The 17,497-nt window shown below is 46.0% G+C and overlaps 1 protein-coding gene across 2 annotated transcripts in view; it reads right to left on the bottom strand.

The window, feature by feature from the left end:
- Positions 1-7,525: 7,525 nt before the first annotated feature.
- LOC134966499 (stabilizer of axonemal microtubules 1-like) overlaps positions 7,526-17,497 on the bottom strand; it is a 48,907-nt gene continuing 38,935 nt past the window's right edge. For both annotated transcript variants that reach the window (XM_063943281.1, XM_063943282.1), the window contains exon 10: positions 7,526-8,515. In XM_063943281.1, coding sequence (XP_063799351.1) covers positions 8,428-8,515 — 88 coding nt within the window. In that variant the 3' untranslated portion in view covers positions 7,526-8,427. The remainder of the gene's footprint in view (positions 8,516-17,497) is intronic.

The raw sequence follows: 17,497 nt of genomic DNA, 5'->3' as shown, positions 1-17,497 counted from the left end.
GTGGTGTCTCCGTCGACAACGCCGACACCTTACTGGATGGATATGTGGAATGTTTTAAGTGCTAATGTACATTTATTGCACAAAAGATTAGAGGTACAGTTAGGGAGTCAACCCATGTCTGTCCCTATGTCGCAGGGACCTTCGGGGTCTCAAAAGCGCCCACTATCCGAAATAATAGACACAGATACCGACACGGATTCTGACTTCAGTGTCGACTACGATGATGCAAAATTACAGCCAAAATTGGCTAAATGTATTCGATATATGATTATTGCAATAAAAGATGTTTTGCATATCACAGAGGAACCCCCTGTCCCTGACACGAGGGTACACATGTATAAGGGAAAGAAACCTGAGGCAACCTTTCCCCCTCACATGAGTTGAACGAATTATGTGAAGAAGCTTGGGCATCTCCAGACAAAAAACTGCAGATTCCCAAAAGGATTCTTATGGCGTATCCTTTCCCGCCAACGGACAGGATACGGTGGGAATCCTCCCCTAGGGTGGACAAAGCATTGACACGCTTATCCAAAAAGGTAGCGTTGCCATCCCAAGATACGGCTACCCTCAGGGATCCTGCTGACCGCAAGCAGGAGGTTACCTTGAAGTCCATTTGCACACATTCTGGTACCTTACTCAGACCGGCAATTGCATCGGCCTGGGTTTGTAGCGCTGTAGCAGCATGGACAGATACCTTATCAGCGGAAATTGAGACCCTAGATAAGGATATCATTTTATTGACCCTAGGGCATATAAAAGATGCTGTCTTATATATGAAAGATGCTCAAAGACGCTATGTCAATTTCTGTTAGACGAGTCCTATGGACCCGGCAATGGACAGGTGATGCCGACTCAAAGAGGCATATGGAGGTTTTACCTTACAGGGGTGAGGAATTGTTTGGGGAAGGTCTCTCGGACCTGGTCTCCACAGCTACAGCTGGTAAATTAAAAATTTTGCCTTATATTCCCTCACAGCCTAAGAAAGCACCACATTACCAAATGCAGTCCTTTTGATCACAAAGAAACAAGAAAGTACGAGGTGCGTCCTTTCTTGCCAGTGGTAAGGGCAGAGGGAAAAAGCTGCACAACACAGCTAGTTCCCAGGAACAGAAGTCCTCCCCGACCTCTGCAAAATCCACTACATGACGCGGGGGCTCCGTTAAAGGAGTCCGCCCCAGTGGGGGCACGTCTTCGAATTTTCAGCCACATCTGGGTTCACTCGCAGGTGGAACCCTGGGCAATAAAAATTGTTTCTCAGGGTTACAAGCTGGAATTCGAAGAGGTGCCTCCTCGCCGGTTTTTCAAATCGGCCCTGCCAGCTTCTCCCCAGGAAGGGGAGATAGTGTTAAATGCAATTCACAAATTGTATCTTCAACCGTTTGTAGTCCCGAAACCGGACGGTTCGGTCAGGCCCATATTAAATTTAAAATCCCTGAACCTATAATTGAAAAGGTTCAAGTTCAAGATGGAATCGCTAAGAGCGGTCATCGCCAGCCTGGAAGGGGGGGATTTTATGGTATCTCTGGACATAAAGGATGCATACCTTCATGTTCCCATTTATCCACCTCATCAGGCGTACCTGAGATTTGCGGTACAGGATGGTCATTACCAATTTCAGACGTTGCCGTTTGGGCTTTCCACGGCCCCGAGGATTTTCACCAAGGTAATGGCGGAAATGATGGTGCTCCTGCGCAAGCAAGGTGTCACAATTGTCCCGTACTTGGACGATCTCCTCATAAAAGCGAGATCAAGAGAGCAGTTACTGAACAGCGTATCACTTTCACTGAAGGTGTTATAGCAACACGGCTGGATTCTCAATATCCCGAAGTCGCAGTTGGTTCCTACGACTCGTCTGACTTTCTTGGGCATGATTCTGGATACAGACCAGAAAAGGGTTTATCTTCCGATAGAAAAAGCTCAGGAACTCATGACTCTAGTCAGGAACCTATTGAAACCAAAACAGGTGTCAGTGCATCACTGCACTCGAGTCCTGGGAAAGATGGTGGCATCATACGAGGCCATTCCCTTCGGCAGACTCCATGCGAGGACTTTCCAGTGGGACCTACTGGACAAGTGGTCCGGGTCACATCTAAAGATTCATCAGTTGATCTCCCTGTTCCCCAGAGCCAGGGTATCTCTCCTGTGGTGGCTGCAGAGTGCTCACCTTCTAGAAGGCCGCAGGTTCGGCATTCAGGACTGGATCCTGGTGACCACGGACGCGAGCCTCCGAGGTTGGGGAGCAGTCACACAGGGAAGAAACTTCCAAGGTCTTTGGTCAAGTCAAGAGACTTGTCTTCACATCAACATCCTGGAACTGAGGGCCATATACAACGCCCTACGTCAAGCGGAGACCTTACTGCGCGACCAACTAGTTCTGATCCAGTCAGACAACATCAACGCAGTGGCTCATGTAAACCGCCAAGGCGGAACAAGGAGCAGAGTAGCAATGGCGGAAGCCACCAGAATTCTTCGCTGGGCGGAAATTCATGTAAGCGCACTGGCAGCAGTGTTCATTCCGGGAGTGGACAACTGGGAAGCAGACTTCCTCAGCAGACATGACCTGCATCCAGGAGAGTGGGGACTTCATCCGGAAGTCTTCGCACAGATTGCAAGTCAGTGGGGACTACCCCAGATAGACATGATGGTGTCCCGCCTCAACAAAAAGCTACAGAGGTATTGCGCCAGATCAAAAGATCCTCAGGCGGTAGCTGTAGACGCCCTAGTGACACCGTGTGTGTTCCAGTCGGTCTATGTATTTTCTCCTCTTCCTCTCATACCCAAGGTGTTGAAAATAATAAAGAGAGGAGTGAGAACAATTCTCATTGTTCCAGATTGGCAACGAAGGACCTGGTATCCGGATCTGCAGGAAATGCTCACAGAAGATCCGTGGCCTCTTCCTGTAAGACAGGACCTGTTGCAACAGGGGCCCTGTCTGTTCCAAGACTTAATAATAATAATAATTTTATTTATATAGCGCTCTTTCTCCAACAGGAATCAAGGCGCTTTACAGACATCAAAAACAATACACATGATACAGAGGATTTAAGTAATACAGCAATAGATAAGCCACACAGACATAAAAGAAAACCTTAAGCACACAGAAAGCATAATGCAGGATTGGTGTAGGCATTTTGGGTAATAACTTCCAAGGGTTGTGTATACCACCCTCACAGGTACCAAGTGCGACAGCCATCTTGGGCGCTCAGCGTAGGATTACCCAGGGTGGAATAGTCTACCCCTAGAAGAGATGACACAAAATGGGGGTGATTTCAGAGTCCTACAGTTTAGAGTAGGGTTCCAACAAAACCACAAGGTCCATGTATTTTTCATCCCATCCACAAGTGTACCATATGAGGCAGCCATGTTGGGTGCACTTTGAAGGTTACACTGTGGGTGGTGAGCCATACAAGGGCCAAGTTCATATATGGGAAAACTGATGCTTATGTCGTAGTATGTACCCTGCATGTAGGGCACAATGGAAAGGTGTGCAATCAGTGGAGGTTAACATTACAGGAAAAACACATGGTGGGGTGGAAGCGAGCTATTGAAGGAAGAAAAAAAAAACCACACAATAGCAGGTAACTAGTGGCAGAAGTTTGACGGCTGCGTTTGACGGCATGGCGGTTGAACGCCGGATCCTAGCGGAAAAAGGTATTCCGGATGAGGTCATTCCTACGCTGATGAAGGCTAGGAAGGACGAGACTTCTAAACATTATCACTGTATATGGCGAAAATATGTTTATTGGTGTGAGGCCAGGAATGCTCCTACGGGAGAATTCCATCTGGGCCGTTTCCTTCACTTCCTACAAACTGGAGTGAATTTGGGCCTAAAATTAGGCTCCATTAAGGTTCAGATTTCGGCCTTATCCATTTTCTTTCAAAAAGAATTGGCTTCTCTCCCAGAAGTACAGACTTTTGTGAAGGGAGTGCTGCATATTCAGCCTCCTTTTGTACCTCCGGTGGCGCCTTGGGACCTTAACGTGGTGTTGAGTTTCCTTAAGTCGCATTGGTTTGAACCACTTAAAACGGTGGAGTTAAAATATCTCACTTGGAAGGTGGTCATGTTATTAGCCTTGGCTTCGGCTAGGCGAGTGTCGGAATTGGCGGCTTTGTCTCATAAAAGCCCCTATCTGGTTTTCCATATGGATAGAGCGGAATTGCGAACTCGTCCTCAATTCTTGCCTAAGGTGGTGTCATCTTTTCATATGAACCAACCTATTGTGGTGCCTGTGGCTTCACGTGACTTGGAGGATTCCGAGTCCCTTGATGTGGTCAGGGCTTTGAAAATTTACGTGGCCAGAACGTCTAGAGTCAGACAAACAGAAGCACTGTTTGTCCTGTATGCAGCCAACAAGGTTGGTGCCCTGCTTCAAAGCAGACTATTGCTCGCTGGATCTGTAACACGATTCAGCAGGCACATTCTACGGCAGGATTGCCGTTACCAAGATCGGTCAAGGCCCATTCCACTAGGAAGGTGGGCTCATCTTGGGCGGCTGCCCGAGGGGTCTCGGCACTACAGCTGTGCCGAGCTGCTACTTGGTCGGGTTCAAACACCTTTGCAAAGTTCTATAAGTTTGAGACCCTGGCTGAGGAGGACCTCCTGTTTGCTCAATCGGTGCTGCAGAGTCATCCGCACTCTCCCGCCCGTTTGGGAGCTTTTGTATAATCCCCATGGTCGTTACGGAGTCCCCAGCATCCTCTAGGACGTAAGAGAAAATAAGATTTTAAACCTACCGGTAAATCTTTTTCTCGTAATCCGTAGAGGATGCTGGGCGCCCGTCCCAAGTGCGGACTACTTCTGCAAGACTTGTATATAGTTTTGCTTACATAAGGGTTATGTTATAGTTTTCATCGGTCTTGGACTGATGCTATGTTGGTTTCATACTGTTAACTGGTTAGTATATCACAAGTTCTACGGTGTGATTGGGGTGGCTGGTATGAATCTTGCCCTTGGATTAACAAAAATCCTTTCTTCGTACTGTCCGTCTCCTCTTGGCACAGTTTATCTAACTGAGGTCTGGAGGAGGGGCATAGAGGGAGGAGCCAGTGCACACCCAGACCTAAAGTCTTTCTTAAAGTGCCCATGTCTCCTGCGGAGCCGGTCTATCCCCATGGTCCTTACGGAGTCCACAGCATCCTCTACGACAGGGGTGAGCAATTATTTCAGCTGGGGGGCCACTTGACACATTCCATCGAATATTCGAGGGCCGCACACAAAATATCCCCTCCCTCCCTGAGCACGCACAGGTACAAGGTATAACAAAAACACACACAGGTGTAGGTGGGTACAGGGGCCCTCATTCCGAGTTGGTCGTTCGCTGGCTAGTTTTAGCAGCCGTGCAAATGCATAGTCGCCGCCCACGGGGGAGTGTATTAAAATAGCATCCTGTGCAGCCGAGCGGCAGCAAACACATTTTGTGCAGAACAAGACCAGCCCTGTAGTTACTTATTCTGTGCGATGTTTGCTGCGACGAGTGACACAGTAATGACGTCAGACACCCGCCCTGCAAACGCCTGGCCACGCCTGCATTTTCCCAAACACTCGCAGAAAACGGTCAGTTGCCACCCAGAAACTCCCACTTCCTGTCAATCTTCTTGCGTCCGCCAGTGCGACGGAAAGCGTTGCTAGATCCTGTGCAAAAGCACGCCGGCCATTGTACCCGTACGGTACGACGCGAATGCGCATTGCGGTGCATGCACAGTTTAGCCCCGTTTTGCCTTGATCGCTGCGCTGCGAAAATCCGTAACTCGGACCCCCAGGGGTGTGTCACAAAGCGTCAGGGGGTGTTCACTGTCAAAAACGTCTGGAAGGTAGGGGTACAGGGTGCCATATACACTGAGGTAGGGGTACAGGGTGTCATATATATAGAGGCAGGGGGTACTGGGTATCAAACACGGGGGGGTACAAGGTGTGGAACACATACACAGGGGTAGGAGGGTACTGGGACACACACCAGGGGTGAGGGTGAGGGTGGTAGTGGGGGTCACTCTCACAGAGGTATTAGGTACAGTGAGTCACACACACGGGGGGGGGGGGGGGTTAGGTGGGTACAGGGCTCCCAGGGTGCTCACCTCTCTGCACCAATCCACTGAGTTGCAGGACGTCACATGCGGTAACCAGGTACAGGCCAGAAGATCAAGTGCTGTGCAGTCCATGGAGCCGCACCACCAGTAATTTTGGGTGTGATGCGGAACAGTGACTGAGAGGCCAAGGTCTGCTTCCTCCTCCCTGGAGGATGGAGGGTGTGGGGGACGCTGCCGCTGTTCCTCCATGATGCTCCATGATGCAGAGCCGGCCGAGGTGGTTAGCCAGGGTGCAGGAGACAGCCGGGCATCCAGCTGCCCAGATGATCCGCTGGCCGCATCCGCTTCTGCCCCTGCTTTGGCTCTGCCCCCGCACCGCCCAGCGCCTGACGTCGGAAAGGAAATCCCGGTCAGCAGCCCCTGTGACGTGACCGGGATTTCCTCAGCGGCGCCGGGGTCTTTGAGCTGCTGTAGCGCAATGACCAGCGGCTCAGCTAGTCGGGCCGCTTGTCATTGCGCACTGCTGGGGGACAGCGGGCCAGGCAGGATCGGTTCGCAGGCCGCATGTTGCCCACCCCTACTCTACGGACTACGATAAAAAGATTTACCGGTAGGTTTAAAATCTTATTTTAAGCTTTGTATGATCTATTGAATTTGCTATATCAAGGAACTTAAACTTTAATATGGACTTTAATAGCTGTGATCTTGTTACTATAGATAAGGAATAATAATAATTCTCTGACTGAACAAATTAGAGAATATAAAAATAGTTTTCGAATGAAGCAAAACCATTCAGCTTTTTGCTCAGGGATTACTTATGGGACCTTGAGGTCTATATAAGAGAATAAAGAGTGGCACAGAAAGTGATAGTCTAATGTGTTACATACCATGTCATTATTATAACAGTTATTCTTTATACAGAGTTAACATATTACACAGCACTTTGCAATAAGAGAATGTTAATTCACTTACACGTGTCTATATATATATATATATATATATATATATATTTTAGTTAAAGAGAAAAGCCTTTATCTCACGCTAGTAGTAGGTTGTAGAAAAGCTGCACCTCTCAGTTCTTCTGCTAGTAGGAACCGCACCAAATACACAGTAATGTAGATTACTGTACAAATTCAATCGTCTTAATTTACTAAAATGGGAGTTCTATTTAAGATGGGATGTTGCCCATAGCAACAAATCACATTCCAGGTATTATCTTCTAGAAGGTGCTAGATAAATGAGAAGTAGAATCTGATTGGTGGCTATGGGCAACATCCCATCTTAAATAGAACTCCCATCTTAGTAAATTTACCCCAGTATGTCCATACTGAGAAAAGAAAAAAAATAAACTGTGAATGTGAACTTATGTTGTCTGTGTGGTAAGTTAGTGCTTTCCTCTTCAGCCACAAAGGGTATTCAGTATGACGAATGGAGTGTCCAATGTGATCTTGAATTATACCCTCTCACTAGAAATCACCAAAAAAGAAGGCCCAACGGCCACTTGTTAGTAGATATCAGATTAGTTTTATTCTTGATAAAAATGTATACAATTATAAAATGGCTTACATTGCATTAAAGAGGTGTCATATTATCCATTGCCAATACAGGAGAGATGTTGGCGCTTCCTACCAGCACCTTTTCAGGGTGTGAGCTTAAATAACAGGGACCTCGTAAATGGTGAATGAATATGGCATTGGACACCCTACGCGTTTTGTCCCTTAAATGGAACTTCTTCAGGGTAATATCAAAATCACGTATGCAAAATAGATGGAGACAATATTTCACAGAAAATTCATAGGGTAGGAGTATAACGTTCTTTGGACCACTTGTATCTTCTGGTAAAATCACAATGTGGTCTGGGCAGAAAATAACATTGCCTGCACTGACTGCACACCCCTTGTATCGGTACAATAATTTCACAAGGTCTGGTCTGTCTCTTGAATGCACGCGGTCAAAGCCAGTTGCACAGGCCCTAATGGTTCCCACTGCTCTAGGGAGGCAAGACAGCCCTAGAAAAGGAGGACAGACTGCCGGGAACAGGGTGAGTATGGAGAGGGAAAATCAGCAGGGTGCAGTGTGGGACAGAGTATGGGGGGGGGGGGCAAACTAAGTTGACCTGGTATATGTGTGTGTATAGTGTACATACATACCTTTTTATATAATACAGTATATGTGGTTTGTAGGGATGTACTATAAAATCTGCTGTTACATTATAACGGAAATGACCTCTTGTACTCATTATTGGTGTTAATAACCACTGGCTTATGCGTGGAGATTTCCCAGATCCTGTATGCCATTTATATGAGGAAGTCGTGGATAGACAATGGTTTCCCGGAAGTACTGATTGCAGGAAGACCAATAAGATGCCATCTGATCAGATTGTCTGTCTGCTTGCTACTTTCCTCATTGGCTTTCTTGGAGCTGTGAGGACTTGTGCCCCATCTGCTGCTGAAGGTACAGCTGCATGCGACACGGAGGCAGCGCTGGCGTCCTACAGGGGAATAGAGAAATAGAGAGACTGTGATACACTAAGGGGCATATTTATCAAACCCGCTTTCCATGATTATTTTCACCACAATGTAGACTGATAATTATTGCGGCACTGCTGCCATTATTAATACACAGGCCATAATGCTCATAATGTGAAACGCTCCGTTAAGTACTGTATATGATGCCTCATTGATGTCTTGCAGAAAACTTAAGGTTATATTGATCACGGCATCCTCGTTTATCTGCAGCACAAAAAGGTGTCTACCAGGCGTAATACTAAAAGAGTTCCAGTATTTACAGCTATGTGTAAGATGATTGTAGCCACTTAAAGGGGGTGTACACGGTATGTACAGTGTCCCTTGAAACACTGATTGCTCCTTTTGACATGAGTTTGGCAGCAAAGGTCTGAAAAGTGGAGGCAGCTTCCAGTGCAGTAAAGAGCAGAATATAATTGCCTGTCAGTATCTGCTGGGACTGGATTCTTCCTCCCCTTCTCAGCTATCTCCCGCTGATTGCTGACAGAACCATTGATCGATGTTTCAAGCAAATTGTACTGTAAACCCCTTTCAGACAGGGGCCCAAAATGTATAAAACCTTAAAAAGTGATGCAGTGCAGACGGATAAAAAGTGATAAATGTCCAGCCAATCAGCTTCCTCGCTGCCACGTCACAGGCTGTGTTTGAAAAATGCCAGTTAGGAGCTGTTTTGCTGGTTATACAGTATATCACTCTTTATCCGTCCGTCTCCGTTTTATCACTTTTTAAGGCTTAACACATTTGGGCCAGGGTATTTTATATTTACAAGATCAGATTTAAAGTTAAATTGCAAGATTACAGCTATTAACATAAAGAAAAAAACATAACTTCACATATTTCAATATTTACTCATCAAAGACTCTTCTCTAGCAGTTATATTTGAGTATACTACAATTGTTTCACGTCATCACTATTGTATTGTGATATATTTTCTGTATCCAGTACTAGGCTGCGTGTATCACCAGACTTTTGACAAAATGGGCTAACGGCAGGATGTATCGTGTATCGCATGTTTTATACAATATATCACGCCCCTTATTGCATGTAACTTAGAATTGGTATCCGGACTCTAGGTCGACACCCAATGGTCGACACTAAAAATAGGTTGACACGGCCATAAGGTCGGCATGAACAAGGTTGACATGAAAAAAGGTTGACATAAGTTTTTCACTTTTTTTGGGGGGGGGGGGGGGGGGGCTTTTTCATACTTTACGGTGGACTACGAATGGGAATGGTAACCTGCCTGAAGCATCGCGAGGGGACACGGTGCACTAATTGGGGTTCCCGGTCACTTGACGGTGAAAACGACACCAAAAAATCATAAGACCTATCCACTGTCGACCAATGGGTGTTGACCTAATGGGTGTCAACCTAATTGGTGTCGACCTAGAGTCCCATACCCCTTAGTAACATAGTAACATAGTTAATGAGGTTGAAAAGAAGACAAGTTGTCCATCAAGTTTAACCTTTATTTTTGATCCTATACTCTTCTCTATTGCAGCATTTATCAATGCCATGCTTTATGCATGAACAATTCTAAATAATTACACTCGGGACACCTCTTCTAATAAGACCTGTACCTTGTGTTGTGAGGACTTCCTGGTTTATGACCCAGGAGACCTATTACATATACACGGCCTTTGGCTAGAGCATGCACAAGATGCATGGGGGATGGAGAGGGATCTTTCGGATCCCTCTCCATAGACCTTTGCAAAATAAGCCCACAGGCTTCTATAGACAACATCATCTATAGATAGCGTTGCCTTTCATACATAAGCTCCATGAAGTTTCGCCTTTCCGGAACTTGATAAATATGGGGAATGCGGCTGTTTATGAAGGTTTGGCTGCATTTTTGAGGATGGCAGGATGTAATGACGTCCGAGTTTGGTGGCTGTGCAGGATGCCGGTTAAACTCTGACTTTTTTTTTTTAAAGGGACAATCATGTACAAGGCATGGTTTAGCCTTGTACGTGACTGCCCCTTTAAAATAACATCCGAGATCAGCTGGCATACTGCACGGCCACCGAACTTGGTTTTCATTACCTCCCAGCCCAAATGTCTTAACATACTGTATGCATGTGATCTGTGAACTATATTCTAATTTATAATTAAAAGAACCAAAAAAGGCTCCATTTGTTTTTTTACATAGAGTACATTCCCTTGTCATGAAATCATTTATATAATGGGGCTTGTGTGTTCTCAGGTGTCACAACATAAGGCTGGAAGCTACCAGGGTTCAAAGGGGTTGATAGTGATTTCTTTTTCATCCACTAGGGGTCACTGGAGTACTCTTGGGATATGGACGGCTTTAGCAGAACAAAAGGCACTGAATATTTAAATTTAGTAACTCTCCTCCCCTCCATATTCCCAGAGTACCTCAGTGTTTTTTTCTGTGCTCACAGCAGCAACATGTGTTGTGTGGACCTCCCACACTTACTTTGAATATTTTATTTTTATTTTTGATTTTATCTAAACTTTATACACATCCCTTCCCCCCTTCCAAAAGGCGTGGGTCCGGGATAGTGGAAGCTGCTACAAGCAGCTGCTGGCGTGTCGGTCCTCACTACAGATCACCCTCACAGCCAAGAGCAGAACTACCTGCAGGAAAGGCTGGTCGGAGCTTGCAGAAGAAGCTCCGTCATAGCCCCTCACCACAGGCGTCCAGGTATGTTGGGGGACGGGGCGGTCAGCTCACGCCGCCGCCCCGCTGTGTGGGGAACAAGTTGCTGTGCGCACCAATGCTCCCTGATCACTGCCGCCCGCCGCCTCTGGTTTGTGTAATACAGCGTCCCGATCACAGAGCCGGCCGGCGCCGCTACAGCTCACAGAGCCGCCCGCCGCCGCTACAGCTCACAGCGCCGCCCGCTCCGGCTCCCCGGCACCTGCTCCCCGGCAACCGCTACGAGGTTCCACAGCGCCGCGTCCCGCCGCTATACACATCGCTCCCCGGCTCCCTGCACCAGATCTCCGGAATAACGGTACACGGAGCACAGGGGGGGAGGGGGGGACGAGTCTCCTCACAGCAGCGCGGCTGCAAAGGGGGGGAGATACCATAGGAAGGCTGCTGGCTTGTGGTAGAATTGCATAGGCTATTAAGGCTATGTTAACAGGGTTGTTTTGTTTTTAACGTGTTGGTTACAAGTTATAGACTATATATATGGCTTTTAACCTGAACTGTGATTTTTAGTGGAAGCATGCCATGGCGGCCATTTTTAACCATGCTTCCTGTTCAATCCTGTTTCTCTTTCAGTTTGGAAGATCCTGCCCTACAACACTACTCCACCGGATGGCGCAGGGGTGTTAGTGGGAATTTGGGATCAGATTTCATATAGTACTGGCCACGTGCACTGCACTTCGGCCATATATATATATTACACACCTTACTAACAATTTTACTGAGTCGTGCAAGTGTCTGTCTTTGTATATTGTATTGTCTGTCTGCATAATGAGTAAGGCACCAGCTAAAACTAAAAAGCAGTTTCACTGCAAGGTCTGTAACAGTGTTACCGGATGGATCTACCACATGTACAGTATGTTTTGTGAATTCAGCTACGAATACAATTTCTGCTCCGGTTTCAAAGCCGGTTTCATCCCCGGACCCTCCATGGGCTATGCTAACAAATGTAATGGCTGGGTTGCAATCAGAATTGTCCGCCGCTCGACAAGAGCAGGAAGCGGCAAGATCTGAGTCTCGGGTGAGACCTCCAGAACTACCGGAGGGTCTCAGCCTTTCCAAAGGTCCAAGTCCACTTTGGGTAGAAGGGATAAATTTCATTTGTCTTATGATTTACCAGTTTCTGCTATGCGGCTTTCTGACGATTCTATGCCAGGCCTCACTGCGCAAGATGAAGGTGAGGAGGGCGAATTAGACCAGCAGTCAGATAGTGAAGATTTTGACAGCCCAGGCATTGATAATCTCATGAGAGCGGTGCGTCAGTCTCTGAAGTTTACAGAAACTGAGGAGCCTCTGACAAATGAGGAAGTCGTATTTACTAAACGACAGAGATCTCCAATGTGTTTTCCTGTTTCGGAATCTCTTAATAAAATGTTAGTAGAAACACGGAAGAATCCGGATAAACGGTTTTCTATACCGCGCAGATTTAAGTCTAGTTACCCATTTCCAGAGTCTGTGACATCTACATGGGAGAATCCGCCAATGGTGTATTTGTCTGTGTCAAAACTTACAAAGAAATTAACCATACCAGTACCAACTGCTACTACGCTTAAAGACCCTTCAGACCGTAAAATAGAAGCTATGCTAAAGTCCATGTATATAGCAGCAGGAGTGTTGCTTAGACCTGGGTTGGTTGGCATTTGGGTTACTAAGGCGCTAATGGTATGGATAACAGAACTCAAGTCTGCCCTACATGACGATCACCTTATGCTTCTCGCTGATCAAATCTGTGAAGCTGCTGATTATCTCTGTACAGCTTTTACTGACGTTCGTCAGCTCAGTTCTCGCCTTTCATCGTCACTAGTTACAGCATGACGAGCACTCTGGCTGCGTTCTTGGCAAGCGGAGGCAGAGGACAAAAGAGGTATAGAGAAGTTGTTTGGTCCTGAATTGGACAAATGGATTTCTGAGGCCACGGGAGGAAAATCTGTTTTCCTACCATTGCCTCCAACGGTACCTAAACGGAAATACTGTGGGCCGGCGTTCAAATCCTTTAGACCTCAGCCCTTTCGAGGCCGTGGTAGAGGAACAGCCACGCCTGGTAGACGAGGTCGAGGACGTGGTTTCCAACAAACCAACACCAGTCGTCAAGACGCTAAGGTCACCAACAAGCCAGTGGCATGACGGGCTCCCAGCCCATCTCGGATCTCCAATTGTGGGAGCACGCCTTCAGACGTTCCATTTGGCGTGGTTCCAGACATCCACAGATGGGTGGATCCGCAATTTAGTGTTAAAAGGTTACAAAATAGAGTTCGACTGTCTCCCGCCACTATGGTTTTTCAAGACAGGACTGCCTGTGTCGGACGACAAGAGGGCGGTTCTGCAAATTGCCATTCAGTCTCTGCTGGATTCCGCAGTTTTGATTCCGGTCCCTGTACACCAACAAGGTCAGGGTTATTATTCCAGTCTGTTTGTGGTACCAAAGCCGGATGGCTCGGTCAGGCCAATATTGAACTTAAAGGGCATCAATCAGTAAATCACTTACTACAGATTCAAGATGGAATCTCTGTGGTCAGTAATTGCAGGTTTAGAGCCACAGGAATTCATGATTGCGCTGGATCTCAAGGATGCGTACTTACACATTCCGATTTGGCCACCTCATCAGAGGTTCTTGCGTTTTGCGATACGGCAGAACCATTACCAGTTTCAGGCTCTTCCATTTGGCCTCTCGTCAGCGCCTCGGGTATTCACCAAAGTGATGTCTGTGATGATAGCTCATCTCAGATCCCAGGGAGTGATAATAGTTCCGTACTTGGACAATCTGCTCATCAAAGCTCCGTCTCAACAGATGCTCCTCCAACATGCGTTGCTAACGTACAATGTACTAGTTCAGCAGGGTTGGATTGTCAACTTCAAGTAATCACATCTAATTCCGTTTCAACGACTTCAATTCCTAGGTATGATTCTCGATACGGTAAGTCAAAGAATTTACTTACCAGAACAGAAAGTACAGATTATTCGTCATCTGGTACAATTAGTGCTCAAGCCACGCACAGTCTCTGTACATTTGTGCATTCGCCTCTTAGGCACAATGGTGGTGGCTTTCGAAGCGCTTCAGTTCGGAAGATTTCACTCACGTCCTTTTCAACTGGATGTGCTCGCACAGTGGTCGGGCTCACATCTGCAGATTCACCAGAGGGTGAGGTTGTCTCCACGGGCCAGAGTATCTCTACTCTGGTGGCTCAAAGTACACAATCTAACCGCAGGAAAACGGTTCGGCGTCGGAAGTTGGATAATTCTAATGACAGATGCGAGTCTCAGAGGTTGGGGAGCTGTAGTTCAAAATTTGCAGCTCCAGGGTCTCTGGGCGGATCACGAAAGTTTGCTGTCTATAAATGTCCTGGAACTCCTGGCAATTTACAATGCACTACGACAAGCAGTGCACATGCTCCGGTCTCAGACTGTCCAGGTGCAGTCAGACAACGCGACGCCAGTCGCGTGCATCAACAAACAAAGAGGAACGAGAAGCCGCATGGCCATGCGGGAAGTAGCTCGAATCCTCAATTGGGCCGAGCATCACCAAGTGATATTGTCGGCAGTGTTCATTCCAGGAGTGGACAACTGGGAGGCAGATTATCTCAGCCGCTGGGATTTTCATCCAGGAGAATGGGCATTAAATCCAGAAGTGTTTCACATGTTGGTCCAGAGGTGGGGTTACCCACAAGTGGATCTGATGGCATCGTGCCACAATCCCCAAACGCCCCCAGTATGTGTCCAGAATGCGAGATCCAAAGGCAGTGGCGGTGGATGCTCTCACAATCGCGTGGCCGTACAGCCTCGTGTATCTGTTTCCACCGTTTCCGCTGCTCCCTCTGTTGCTAAAACGAATCAAGCGAGAGTCCGCCACAGTCATACTAGTGGCGCCTCATTGGCCTCGGAGAGCTTGGTTCTCGGATCTCCGCGGACTACTCGCAGACGATCCTTGGCCGCTCCCGCTACGTCCGGACCTGTTACAACAGGGTCCGTTCCTTTACCCCGATTTAGCGCGGCTGCGTTTGACGGGGTGGCTGTTGAGACCGCCCTCTTAAGAAGAGAGGGCATTCCAGAATCGGTTATACCAACCATGTTATGTGCTAGGAAGCCAGTTACGGCAGCTCATTATTACAGAATTTGGCATGCCTATATCGGTTGGTGTGAAGCTCGGAAGTTTCCGACATCATCTTTCAAGTTATCCCGTCTTTTGTTATTTCTACAGACAGGGTTAGATGGAGGACTGCGTTTATCTACACTAAAGGTGCAGGTATCTGCTTTGTCCATTTACTTTCAAAGATGATTGGCTCTATTGCTGTCTGTACACACCTTTCTGCAAGGTGTCCTCAGAGTACAGCCTCCATTCATTCCATCTACAGCGCCATGGGACTTGAATCTGGTTTTAGATTTCTTACAGTCTTCATATTTTGAACCCTTACAACAAGTGGATATTAAGTATCTCACTTGGAAAACGATTTTTCTCCTAGCCTTAGCTTCGGCAAGCATGTTTCAGATTTGGGTGCCTTGTCATACAAGTCAGCGTATTTGGTGTTTTTATGATGACAGAGCGGAACTTTGGACGAATCCCGATTTTCTGCCAAAGGTAGTGTCATCTTTTCACATCAATCAACCAATAGTAGTTCCGGTGTTAACAGAAGATTCTGGAACTTTGGATGTGGTATGCGCACTACGCGTTTATGTATCCCGAACGTCTACAGTTCGTAAGACGGATACGTTGTTTGTTCTCTATGATGCTACCAAGATGGGTTGGCCAGCTTCTAAGCAGACCTTATCCAGATGGATTAAACTGACCATATGTCAAAAAATATTGGAAAATAGGTGTTGCGCTGATTCACCGGTGGAGAAACTGCTATTAATACAATTCCTTTTCAGAAATATTTTAGTAGTAAAGCTGCTGCTGCTGCCCACATTAAGGGATGTTTTGCAACCCCCGTGATTATGATAGAAACAAAAAACAGACAGAGTGGGAGCGCTGCTAGGATTACTACAAATTTAGACTTACTTTAATCATATAATTGATACTCATTTAGCGGTATAGATAATCAATATACTTTTAATTGATGACATAAAAAACAAAAATAAGAAAAAAGAAAAAGAGGAAAAAATAAAATAAAGATAAAGAAAAAAATAATAAATACCAATAAATAAAACAATTAATAACACCAATATTAAAACTGATACTGAGATGGAATACCAGAGAAAAATATATACCAATGATAATTTAATCTAATTGGCTTGAAACATTTGTAAAACCTGTGCAAGCTAAATTAATATCGCACAATGTCCTCGCTTGGTAGTAAGATCCCTTGGAATAGTTCAGATGGTTAATAGTTGCTGGCCAGAAGGAAACATAGTTTCATTTTTCATGAAGATTTTAAAGATTGATATAATGTCATCCACATATGCCACAATGTGACAGTACGGATCCAGCTGAATGAAATAGCCTTTGAAAAGGATTCCTTAATACACAGTCTCTTATGTTAGAGTTACCTGGGTCCCACGGCACTGGTGCTGTACCTCTGTGATCCTCCTACTGGACCTGCCAGCGTGTTACAACAATGGAGGAGGGTGATTTTTCCGGTGTGGTCCGTGGTCCCGTTCTCTTCGCTGACGTCAGAACTGTGTACAGGTAATTCGGGTATTGTGCTCAGCGGCACTCCGGGGCTCCTTGGTTACGCGTTTCTCCGCCTTTAGACTCGGCGGCTTCCTCAGACCTCGTAGGAGCTGTCGGTATCATACATTTATGAAATGTACTACTTTACACACATTTATCTACAAAAGAAATTCTTTATCATGTTAGTAGTGATTGCTTAGTTGATTATAAATTCTTTGGGAAGTTGAAAATATAGCATTAGCGGTGTTTGTTCTATTAACATTTCATAAATGTATTTTTATCTTAATAAATCATTTTTATGTTTATTTTTATATTTATATATTATTTAACTTTTTATTCATTATGATTCAATTTTTTTCTATTTATTTTTCTATTTATTATTTAGTTATTATTTGATAATACAGAACTAAGGAATATCAGTGTAAGACATAAAACCCATTACGGTTGAGGCTGGTTACCAATATAATTATTTGATTTTCAAATGAATATGTGAAACAAACCATAAAGATGGCCACGATAAACCACACAGGGCCAACTTTATCACATGAAAGCTGAATGTAATTAATGAGATTTGAATGGTAAATGAACGGAAGCAGTCACGTGAAGGCGGCACTAGCAATGCAATGCTGAGACCGCTATAAAAGTCTGATACCGACAGCTCCTACGAGG

This window comes from Pseudophryne corroboree, chromosome 10, assembly GCF_028390025.1.
Source record: "Pseudophryne corroboree isolate aPseCor3 chromosome 10, aPseCor3.hap2, whole genome shotgun sequence".
NCBI classification, from domain to species: Eukaryota; Metazoa; Chordata; class Amphibia; order Anura; family Myobatrachidae; genus Pseudophryne; species Pseudophryne corroboree.
Note: the sequence above shows the minus strand (reverse complement) of the source record. Positions and strands in the feature narration are given on the sequence as shown.